The sequence below is a fragment of the Plectrocnemia conspersa genome, unplaced genomic scaffold (genome assembly GCF_051122295.1).
Source record: "Plectrocnemia conspersa isolate PC_06_02 unplaced genomic scaffold, ASM5112229v1 ptg000002l, whole genome shotgun sequence".
In the NCBI taxonomy this organism is placed as follows: domain Eukaryota; kingdom Metazoa; phylum Arthropoda; class Insecta; order Trichoptera; family Polycentropodidae; genus Plectrocnemia; species Plectrocnemia conspersa.
In genome coordinates, this window is record NW_028277166.1 from 12,301,616 (window position 1) to 12,314,584 (window position 12,969).

The window sequence follows — 12,969 nt, forward strand, 5'->3', positions numbered from 1 at the left end:
TTATTGTTAATAGGTTCATAGTTTTATTGCCCATGACTGTTATAAATAGCATAAAGAAAAAAATATAAATTTTGCCAAGCAAAAAAGAGAACAATTAGGTTGCATTTAGATAATTTATTTATTTATTTATTTTGATTAAATCTTCCGTTGCAACCTGACAGACGTAAGTCAATGCGTTACGATAGGGTAAATCTGTACCAACTGAGTAAGTCAATCACGTATTAACCACAAAATTGAAAATCTGGAAATCGGTGACATCTATATTAATAATTATAAATTATTATGTGTAATTTATATAATTTATAATTAATTATTACTACAGCTGGGGCTGTTCTTTTATTAATAGTGCATTTTTATAAATAAAAATTTAAGTGCCGCTGTCGGGGCTCGAACCCTCAACCTCAGAGTTACTAGTCTGAGATATGCAATTGTAATGCAACGGTACATCAAAGATGAAAAAATGTTGTAAGCTACCCAAGTTGTTGTAATACTTAAGAAATAGTACACGACTGTGTTTTCTGTGTTTTTCAAAATAAAAAATTTAAAAAAAAAGTTAGACACATATCCGAAGAACGAATAGTTAAAAACCGGGCAAGTATATTTGGTAATCGAATCATAAAAAAATAGATCTGAAGGTCTGGTTTAATTTCCGATTTAATTTTTAAATGTTGCGAAATCAATTTTTCTGCTCCTCTAACGCGTATTTTTGATTTTATTCTTAAGACACCACTATTTGCTAATCTTTGAAAATGCAATGAAGTCACCGCTATTAATAAAAAGGGTGACAAATTGAATAGAAAAGACTATCGCAGTATTGTCAGCCTTTGCTAAAATAATTATACAATTTTGTTAGACCAACAACATTCGTTCTGCTCGTTCCACTGACAGTAATCTCATATTTTTCACCAACAGTGACAAAATTTTTTGATGCGGAAATACAAATATATGTCATATATATTGATTTTTAAAATAGCATCTAAAAATTTGTCATGGATTATTAATAAAAAAGTTGTCAGACTTCGGTCACTCAGACTTATTTAAGCGATCGTAGACAATTAGTTATGATCGCTGACTTTTGAAAGTGAATCAATATTGTTTGACAGTTGTCATCAAGTAACAAGTTATTAAATAATTTATATGACAACTTGTAAAATAGTATTTTGTTATATAGTATGTAAACATACAAGCAATGCTTATTAAGCTAAAATAATAAAGATAAATATCATATAATTAAATTTAATAAACGTATATAACATTTGCAAAACTACAAAATAGTATTTATTATTTGGTTGGCCTTTTCCTCTGCAGTGCGACCCAAAATATCCCTGGGGTGAAATAAATCGGGTCAAGTCTCATATATGTATACATAACATTTCATAGCAATATTATTTCTTTCGCAGAAACGCCGAAGACATACCGCAGAAGCTTTTTCCTCTCAAGAACCTCTGCAAGTGCCGCATTTTCCTTTTCCTTCGCAATGTCTACGGTAAAAATAGTGGCACTGGTGGCCGCCTTAGCCGCTGCAATAGCACCTGCGGCTGCGTTCGGCGCACTTTTCAACAGATTTTCACCTGAAATGCTGGCCAATTCACCCTATTTATACGGAGGCCACGGCATGTCTCCATACAGGGTGCAGCCATTCTTACAGGTTAGTTATTGCACTATACAACAAATTTTAGTTATTATTTAATGTACTTCACCCGCACTCTGATGCCAAGTATCATTTGTTAACGTGTTATAAATGATCGGGTCGGGTGTGGTATAACACGTAAGAACCCATTTATATTATCGCTTGTGTGATGAATAGTTTACTGACGTTATACATAATTGTATTATATAACTTTCGCACATACGTTACTAAACAAAGATATAATATAAAAGCATCAGCGCGTGTTTCCCACACATAATATGCTATTCTATATAAATGATAATTACAATAGAATTTTAACAGACTTGCAAATTCAATGCAATTCTACTGACTTTTGAACTAATTTAATTTGCTTGACTTATTTATAAAATATGTTTGAAGCAGCGAAAACTTTCATAAAATGAGCTCTGAGTTCATGAAAAGTTGCAATGTTTATATCATTATGAAATGATTTTTAAATAATATATCTGTAATTATTAAATAATAATACATATGGAATCAGTGTGTAATTTTATATAAAAATTAAATTATCATATTGCAATATTTTAAAGTAAATGATACCCGCACAGTGGTGAATTTATTTTTTGTAATATCAATATTTTATCAAAATGACCTTTTGTCATGAAGGACTGACTTCTTAGAACGCCACAATGAAAAATTACATCAATTGAAGGTCGCAGGTTGTTTGTTATACACATATTTATACAACCTTTTTTAATTTTTAATGTATACTGCTAATTACAAAAGGGCCGCTGTCGTTTATAACAACAAAACAACCAAGTTGACGTGGGTGTTTATGCAAAAGCAAGTTCTATTATACGATGTATGCGGCTAAATGTGAATAAAAATATTATTTAATTAGTTCCGCAAAATATAACAGCATTCTAAATGTCTCGTGCACACATTATTAAATAATCTGAAAGCCATTGTTGTGTGCACGTCAATCAGAAGTATAAGTGGTCTATACTATCCTACAATATATGTTTTAAAAAAATGATTTCCAGATAAAGACTTAACTTAAATTAAATTGGATGTTTTCAAAGTATTTATATTTGGATTGTATTACAATAAATAACACAAAAGTCTGAGAAAATATGTAGTGATTCAATTCGTCATAACTATTTTATTTCACATAAAAATATTTGCTTTATCTGTTGTTTTATTGAAGGCGAATACAAGGAGATGTTTTTTGATCTTTTCTATATTAAATTAAACGTTTGTTTTATTGTATACATATATACATATATAATACTTATATTTCAAATATTATATACATACATATATGGAAAATCCAATATTCTTATACATATCTAAAAATATAAATCATATATAATACTATTTTAAGCAAAACTTTTGTGATCAAGCGTACGCCTTAAATAAGATTATAATAGTTACGCAGTCAGTAAACAAATTAAAGTTAACCGCTTATCGTATTCGCATCACGCAAGAAGTTAAATAAACTGGATAACTCGAAGTAGCAGAATTGTTTATTATACTGAGTTTAGTTATTTATATCGTAAAACTTGAAGGTATCTAAATATAAATTTATAGCTCTATACGATTTATTTATTATTTTAAATATAAATAAATTACTTTAATGAAAAAACCGAGATTTAGATAATAAAAATGTAACACCCAAAATCAATTTAATACATGACCGTTTTTTATATATATACACCCATACCTCGCTTTACGGCCTAGATACGTTCCACGAAACTTGGCCGCTAAGCGAAAAGCCGTATAACGAATCAATTATTCTAAACAAATTCATACAAATTCAATATGATCGGTTCCATATTTGTTAAAAATGTAACATGGTTTATCATTAAAAATGAATTTTATCTTTTTATTTCATTTAAATTAAAAATACATACATAACAAGTACATACATTTGTACATAAAATAATAACAGACTCCAAAAACCAACAATAATCCATAAACAAAAATGAAACAACTTCATGTTACATAAAATATGTGTATGAATACATACATAATTTTTTTTAAAATGGCTTTAATCTGAAGACGATAAAGAAATGGTAACCTTCAGATCACTGTCGTTCTCATTTTTCGCTGGTAAGGATGGGCCTGGCTTGAAAAAATTGCCCAACGATGTTTGTCTTGCCTTTTTGTCTCTTTCGTTCTTCAGAGATTAATAACAGCTAATGGCTGAGTTAATTCCTCGAGAAACTTTAGCACTACGTTCGACGTCAGGATCGTTTTCAAGGAAGACGTGTATTCCTTGTTCGAAATAGGAAAAAGCTTTTGACAATTTTTTTGATGTTAGCTGTTTGAATACAACAGGCTCTGTCTCTTCATCAAATGCCGGTTCTGCTTGCAATTGAATGAGTTCCTTATATGAAAGGGGTTCCCTATCAGCTTCAAGTAGATCAAGCATATCACGTTCGTTCAAACCTTCAAAGCCGAGATCATGTGCTAGATCCAAAATGTTTTGCCTAATTTCAGGAAGGCAATTAACTTCCGCATCAGTACTTTTTACACATTCTGGCCATATTTTTTTCCAAACATGGTTCATTGTTGTTAATTTTAATTCCTTCCATGATTCACTGATGCTGTCAACAGCATCTTTGATGTTATAGTTTTTCCAAAATGTTTTAATTGAAGATTTACCATCGGTTTCCCTTTTAAGTTGTCGGAAAGTTCGGCGTAGGTAATATGCCTTAAAAGTGGCTATTGCACCTTGATCCATTGGTTGTTGTATTTTTCGGAAGGTACTTAATCATGACATCTTCAGATAGTTCGGATAAATTAGTAGGATGCCCTGGTGCATTATCCAAAATTAGCAAAGCCTTGTTGCTTAAGTTATTGTCTCGCAAATATTTTTTCACTTCTGTGCAAAAGTGATTTTAGAACCAATCCTCTAAAGTAGCTTTAGTCATCCAAGCTTTCTTGTTGGATCCCCAAATGACGGGTAATTGATTTTTATTTAGTCCTTTAAGAGGCCTTGGATTTTCGGACAAATATATTAAAAGTGGTTTTAGCTTAAAATCACCCGCGGCATTTGCACCAAGTAGCAAAGTTAATCGTTCTTTAGACACCTTATAACCAGGCGCAGATTTTTCGGTTTTTGAAATGTACGTGCAATCAGGCATTCGCTTCCAATAAAGCCCTGTTTCGTCTACGTTAAACACTTGTTCAGGTTTATGACCACCTCTTTCAATAATTCCCTTTAAAATGTTGGGATATTCCTTAGATGCGGCCTCATCGGCGCTAGCTGCTTCACCTTTCATTTTAAAATTCTGCAAACTAAATATATTTTTAAATTTTTTAAAAAATCGACATCGAAAAAAAGTTTTTTTGCCGTTATAGCGAAACATTTTAGGCCGTATATCGAAAACGTGCCTTAATTGAAGAGGGCCGTTATAACGAAAGGCCGTAAAAAGAGCGGCCGTATAACGAGGTATGGGTGTATATATATCATATATACATTTAATAAGATGCAAAAAAAATGGGTTCCAAAACACGAAAATATTAATATAAAAATGATCATTTTATCACCATTTATATAAAAAATACTAAATCTGATATTTTAAAAACAGCTATAATAAAAATATGCTTCAGTATGAAAGCCCTAGACGTAATATCTACTAAATATTATGAAAATTAATATTTAATGACCAGCAACGTTTAATGTTTTTCTGAACTTTATTCAAGATTAAGTAAATTTGCCGTGCTTAATATTGATTCTAGACGTCAAAAGGAACTGTGTTTGATTCCCTGAAATAAGATCCAATTTATCATTTTACATATAAAAAATACCAGTTTGACCTACAGGAGTCATTACATTAACATAAAGCTATACTGTTTTATTGTTGTCGTTTTTTCTGTTATAAACGGTATATATTTAAAAGTGATTATCGCACGAAAGCTAACAAGTCTTTGACGTAAATCAAATATTACGTATGTGCAAGAGGTAAATATGTACTTAATATTAAAACACATTCTGCCGCAAAGGCATATGTAGAAACACGTCTAATGTGAATTTACAATTTCCAGTAAGTACGTGTTCAATAACGAAACGATGTTTATTTTTAGTTTTCCGCCGAGCGGAACCGGAAAATTGAACTTGTGACACGGAAAATATGTCGTTTTACAAGCATAGAAATCCGGCGGAAACACGCCAGATACTTTTTGCCCAAGGGCCGATTAATCAAAGCACGTTTTTCACGTAATGGCCTACGGGAGTAGTTGAACCGGGCCATTCACGTAAGTACGTGAGAAATGGTAGCGGATTTCAGCCCACGCCAAATAGTATACATAAATTCAGTACCTATTCTATATGATATAAAAATCACATGAAATCCTTATAGTAATATTAAATTATACTCTTTTATTATCTTAAAAAATATCATTTAATTTAAATATAAAAATACAGATTGATTGCTTATTCGTTTTTGCCTATAATTTATATATAAAATTTGATTGATAAATGTATGATTATCAATCTTTAAGAATTTTCATCTTTATTATGAAACAGAGTATTGAATCGATAATAATTTTTTTTAATTCATTAGCCAAAATATATGTTTCAGTGAATGCATATTACCAGTAAAAATATATTTTAACTGATATTTCATTAAAATAATATCGTAATACATTTTCACTGGTAGCTCTGGTGGTCAATAATAAACCTTGGTCGTCGTCAAATAAAATATTGTTAAATTCATACAATGATGTTATATGGTATTGTGCTGTTTATCATTGTTATAGCACTTAGGTATACGAAAAAGCATTACAAGTACCGAAATGGAGGGCTTATACTTATATAAAGTATACGCCCTCCGTGATATTTGTATAAAGTATTTCATATCCATTTTTCCCCTTATCAAGGATTTCTATGGCATATTTTTTGTATTAAAACCGTAAAATTATTCAGTACATATGTTGTAAAGAAACTATACAATTCCATCATTATTCGATATTGATTATCTGATATCAGACAATTAGTATTGATTCTAAACTATATATATATATGTATAAAATATAGTCTCTAAAGCAATTTTACTTGGAAAAAAGTACATTATTTTATTGATCAATAAAGTATTAAAATTCTTATTGTTTGTGGTCTATTGTGTTATTTATTCAATGTCAATCTGACATTTTATTCAATCCATAATGTCAACTTGGCAGTATATCTAAGTTTAAAAATAAAGAAATAGAAACTTTCTTAACACATATTTAAGAACGGTATCACGCCCACCGTAACATTTATTCATGAATTTATATATTACTATACAAATGTACTTGTGGATCGTTTGCAACCGAGCGGCAAGAATGGCTTAATGTTTTCAGTCATTACACATTCAAGACGAATAAAAAAGCGAACGGCACAAAGCCTTTGCAAGAAAAAACGCGCAAAGAAAAAAGTGTCTCGTTTTACATTACGTAGTACAAATAAAAATCTTCGTTGGGTATATTTAGCGCGTGTTTCTCTGCAAATCTCCTCTTTGCTAAAATAAATACAAACACGTTAAGAGTACTCGTTTATCTTTGTTATGCCACCTACGAGTATTGCTGTTGCTGGTAAGAGCACTACAAGAAAGAAGCAATTTGTCAAAGTGCCAAAAATGGTGGGCGTACACATGTGATATTTGTCTAAAATAGTTCACATCCATTTCACCCCTCGTCAAGGTTTTCTATATAATATTTGCTTAAGCAAAAACGCTGCAAAATTTGTATCGATTCAAACTGAAACCATTAAATTCGGCTATGGATATGTATTGAGCAAAAACAAAGGGTCGATACCGCGAATTTGAGTGTAAATATAGTTACATTGAAATAAAGTGGTTGATATACAATACGATTGACCTATATATATTGAATAACTATACAATAATTTTACCACATAGATAGCTCAATTGTGTGTATCAAATTTTCGAAGAAGCTCTTTCTATATTGTTCTATTTTCATTTTATTATAATATATCTCTGCAAAAGCTTTCTTTAAACACTTTTTCTTTGATAAGACATTAACAATAAAAAAATAAATAAATGAAAATAAATTATAAGTATAACAAGCTAAATTTTTGCTTATAATGGTTTATGTAGAAATGTTTTTTATTTGCTATAGTTATTTATATCACTATGACGCATAGTTATTTAAAAAATCAGCTATCTAATTAATAAATTTATAAATGATATTAATACATTACTTTAAGACTCTTAAAAGGCCTTGTTAGTAAAAACTATATTCGATGCAACGATTATGTGCGGTCCCGACATTGCTCTTACAGATTTTTACAATGAAATTATGAAAATATGTTTTTTATTCCAAATAATATTGAAATCAAAAGAAATACATAAATATGAAGATAATTTAAAAAATTAAAATATTCCAGTAATATTTTATATACTTTTTAAGTAAAAGCACATAAGTATAGACTTATGAATATGAAATGTTTTGTAGAGTTTAATATTAAAAAATATAATATTTTTATTAAATGAAATGAAAACTACTCAAAAAATCTGCACAAGATTTGTTTTTAGGCAATTAAATTCAAAAAATCATATTATTTCAATTTATTTTTATCTCAATCCATTATAAGAAAATGATATTATATTATATTTTATAATTTAAGCGCAGAAATTTAATTGTGCATTAATTAAACGTAGACTTGTACAGACAAAGGCTTTATTTAGACCAGACAAATAGAAAAAAATACTATATTTAACCCAGACAAATATCAACTATATCACATTATTAAAAAAGTCGAATATTATTTTAAAATAAATAAATCACATTAAATTATTTGCTCAATAAAAGCTTAACAAATATTTGATTTTTCTAAAATACTACGAAACTACAACATTCGTTAAATAAATTGTTAGCCTATTAAAAATATAAAGAGCAGCACCCCTAAAAATGTTTTTATATTTAATTTAAACCAAATAATCTAACAAATACAATTTTAATTGGCTCGTAACGTAATAAAGCAATTATTATAGCAAATAACGCATTCAAAGGTCATTCATCATGCCTTTGCGAGCAATATAAAGCGCGAGCTTAATACAGTTAATTCAGTGGCTAATTGGAGTTGAGCCAATTATTACCACCCACCGACGCAACAGTGAGCTTACGCCGGAATGGATCGCTCGCTCTTCCTGGATAATTGAGCAAAGAAAACTTTTTCGAATTCGATCGCAAAGGCGTCTAGCTATGAGTTGTTCTGGAAAATTCAGCTGGAAACTTTTAGCGGGGGCGAAGGCGTGGGCGCTCCAAAATGCGATTAATTTGAAAAGTTCAGATTAATATGACGCCCTTTGAGGGATGCCGTAATTCACAATAATCTGCCGCTGCTTTTATCTCTCGGTCTAATCGGCTGCCAAGTTTTATTATGTAAATTTACGATAATGTAACCATTCGAGTGATATATTATACTAGTAAATATACGAGGGTTGTGGTATTTATTCACATGGGTAATCTCGTTGCCTGACACGTCATACAAATATTAGCAATTTCGTGGAATATGAAAATATGGGGTACATAAATATGATAATTTTATTTTCTTCGATTTACTAAATAACTTATAAATAATTAGTATTATGACTCGACTGGTTTATACATGAGCCATAACATACATTTATTTAGCGAAAATCGTACAAAATGAAATCGACTGTTACACTACTTTGTCAGATCTCTTTCCTTACATTGCCTCTTTGAATAGTAAAATATATTACACCACTTGAGGCTATATTCAAGGTACTTGAAATACAGGCCCTAGATCGGACAGTATTGGGTCGAACACGTCGTTTTGATTTGATTTCAGGTCTAATGTTATACTGGTAAGAATGTTCCGCCTTGGGCATATATTGTTTCAAAACTATCCCTTGTTCATTCTAAAAGAAAGTTTGCATAATATTTTCCGCAAATGGTTGCGTGTTTAATTTATCAGTGAGTTATATGGGTTTCTCCCCCAATTACTACCACCCTGCAGAACATCGTCGATGATGTGGTGTGATAATATATGACTAATTTAATTGGCGAAAATTATTTTCACAATGTATTCAGAACTTTTTTAAACTTACTAGTCTACTTTTTTAATTTACTGAAATTACAGGCATACATCATCGTTATCAAGCTAAGAAAATTATGATCTCATGCTACTAAGATTATTTTAAAAACGTGAAAATTCTCTTATCAGTAATCTCGGAAGGTTTTGGACATTTGTCGGCTCTAAGTGGTGATTCGTATTGTTATTTTTGAATTTAACTGACAATACATTTTTTACAAAAATAATAACAGTTTTTGTGAAAATTTTATAATAAAAATTAAGATCATAAAACTTCTATACAACTAAAAATTGGCTCAAAAGTGGATCTAATATACAACCACTAATTTTAAAAATTTGCTTAAAATTGAATTTTTAAATTTAATCGAAGAATTATTTTTTTAAATTAAAAAGCCAGTTAATTCTAAAATTAATATAAATTTATTGCTAGAAAAAATAAAATTTTATTAATGTAAAATTACACGCATATTTAAAACTGATTTTACGTAGTTAGTTTTCAATATCAAAGATTTAAATTTTTATGCAAAAAATATTGTTGTTCAGTAAATTTTGGCATTATATATAATTTCACTATATTATGGTTTAAAATATAGTGTATAATAAATAAGCTGAGTTTTTAACTAATATGAATTATCAAAGAAGAGAAATAATTCATGTGAAGCATACTGTTTTCCATTTAGGCAAATTTCCAAAAATATATGTAAATAATTAAAACTATATTATTAACAAACACATTTTAAAGCGAGAAACGTTTATTATTTTCGGAAGCTCCTAAACAACGCAAGTTATAATCGGATTTCATGCATGATTTATCGTCGCAAATAAGTTAACGTAAAATTTTGTTCCAAAATCTGCTTAAATAAATGTTGAAACATGAAGCATAAATAGGCATAAAACAAATTTCACGCTCTTTGTTTTCGGCGGTTCGAAAACGTATCGAATAAAAGCCGATGAACGTTTCCAATCTATTTTTATGGTTCAATTTGGCGTATTGAACATTTCCCGGGTGTGATGTAAAAAAATGAAAGCTTAAGCATATTTTATATTATCGAATTACGAAGCTCTTATCTTGCGTTAATACGTTTATTATTGACGACTTTAAGATTGAATAAAGCTCCAGCTTCGATTAAAAGGCAATTAACATTTTCAAAGTAATTAATCTGAGCAGAAATTAGTCGACAAAGTAAAAATTATTGCTCTTAAAATGTAATTATAAACTTGATAAAATTATGTTTTTAGCACGTCGGCGAAGGATTCAGCACCAACGATTTGACGGAAATGCAAGGACCCGAACCGGAGATGGAAGAACCGTGCTACGGAAAAAGGTGTACAGCCAACGAACACTGCTGCCCTGGATCTGTGTGCATTAACGTAGAAGGAGGTATGTAAATTACGTTATGTCAATTAATGCTCAAAATTTTAACAAGCAATGTATTACAATCTCACTCTTAAATTTTAGTTTGTATTTAATTATGATACAGTTTTCTAAAAGTAGAATTTGACAGCAAGGATATAAAAAAATAAATAATAGCCTTTTTGCTTAAACGGAAAAAACTTTATTTGACAGCACTCCGTCACAACATCCTGTAGACTGATTTAGATTAATTAATAAAAAAAATTATAACGAAAATATTATTATGACAGGCATCAACAATTCAAAGAAAGAAATTAAAAAATTGCGTTCCATACTTTATGATATAATGAAAAATGAAATACTGTTATAAATATATTTTTTTATAAGGGAAACACTCGGAGACAATTAGTGTTTTTGTAATCTTACCGAAATAATAAAAAGACAAAGAAAGGTAGGGCAATAAAACAATTTTATGTTCTGAAACACACCAGTGCTCCATCATTTTAATTGGTTTGCTTTAAATTTCCCAAGGTGGTGTGTTTTTCTATGGTTACATTTCTCACCAAGGTGTATTATGATATCATGAATAACTGAATATTTATCGCACACGAATTTTATGTCAGACAATATTTCTCGAGAGGGACGAACGACTGAAGGGGAGAATATATTTTTTTAGAAATTTATGATGCATACATAATAAAATTCAATTTGTCCATTCACGGTATTTTACGACGCTGAATCGTAGCGTAAACTTCGGGTTGTAAAAATAAACACTTTTAAAAAATCGAAAATTATTTACATATGGAAACGATTCCGTGAAAAAGCTCTAAGGTCACCTCATTTGCAATAAAAAAAGCTTTACATGTTTCAGCTTGATTAGCGAAATGCGTGCTAAGTTAAAAATACATTTTAATTGTCTCAACACTTGAAATGAAACGGCAATTTTCACGGCTTTAACGAATAAATTAATTTTTCTATTTATTTAACAATTTTTATTTTTATTTTATTTTTAATTATTAATAATTTCATTTAGATATCAGCAAAATGTTGCGTATTGCTGTTAACATAATCGCAAACTTGACTTATGTGCTAGATTCTTTAAGCTCCTGCTTATGTTTTCCCAAATTGTGGTTATAATATTAACATAAATAAAACTTTAAAACAAGCCATGGACCTTGAAAGTCAAAAATTCACATTTGTGAGCTGAACAAATTGTCAGCAATTCGAAAGCTGGTCTTATACATATTTTAGTACATATATATAGCTCAAATTTATATCAATATGTATTACTAACCATCTCTCAACTATGCATTTTATCTCACTACGACACAAACCCAATAAATATTTTACGTCTAGTCACAAAAAGCAAGTTAATGAATATTTTCGAAAGCACAGATTTATCATTCAAAGGCGTTGCTTTATATATGAACCGGGGTTTTGCTTCTATAATTTCCCTTATGTGTGCTTTAAGCTCGTTCATTTTCCGAGGCTTAGAGTTATATACATTTTGCTTTCAGTATCTACATCGATACATTTCAAGCACAGTAAGTCTGTCACCTTTGGGGTCGAATATATACGGTGTTCGAATTTACGGTCTAAACGAATTGTCACCGAGTAGATTAAAGATCACACTGGAATAGCTATCCTTATAGAATATATGTATTTCATTGCTTACACACAATTATGTAATCAGTTAACTCTAAATTGAAATTCATAGCTAATATAAAAGCTCTCTCAACGGTGTAGTTCATCTCGCAACGACATGTATTAAGGCCGGTTGAAAAACATTCTAAAACATACAAAATACTGGTCCATGGTGACGGAAAGTTTCGAAAGCGCCTATTTATCATTCAAAAGCGTCGCTTTGTTTATATTCGTTGTATCGACCAAAGCTTTGTGTCGTGATATTTTGATAAACGATCGTCGTCAAATTTGACAGAT

At 29.9% G+C, this 12,969-nt stretch overlaps 1 protein-coding gene across 1 annotated transcript in view; it reads left to right on the top strand.

Annotated features, from left to right (window-relative positions):
• Window positions 1-12,969, top strand: part of spab (space blanket) — a 29,891-nt gene that overhangs the window by 7,232 nt on the left and 9,690 nt on the right. Inside the window, exons 2-3 of the mRNA XM_088181547.1 lie at window positions 1,401-1,648; window positions 10,914-11,055. Coding sequence (XP_088037673.1) covers window positions 1,478-1,648; window positions 10,914-11,055 — 313 coding nt within the window. The 5' untranslated portion in view covers window positions 1,401-1,477. The remainder of the gene's footprint in view (window positions 1-1,400; window positions 1,649-10,913; window positions 11,056-12,969) is intronic.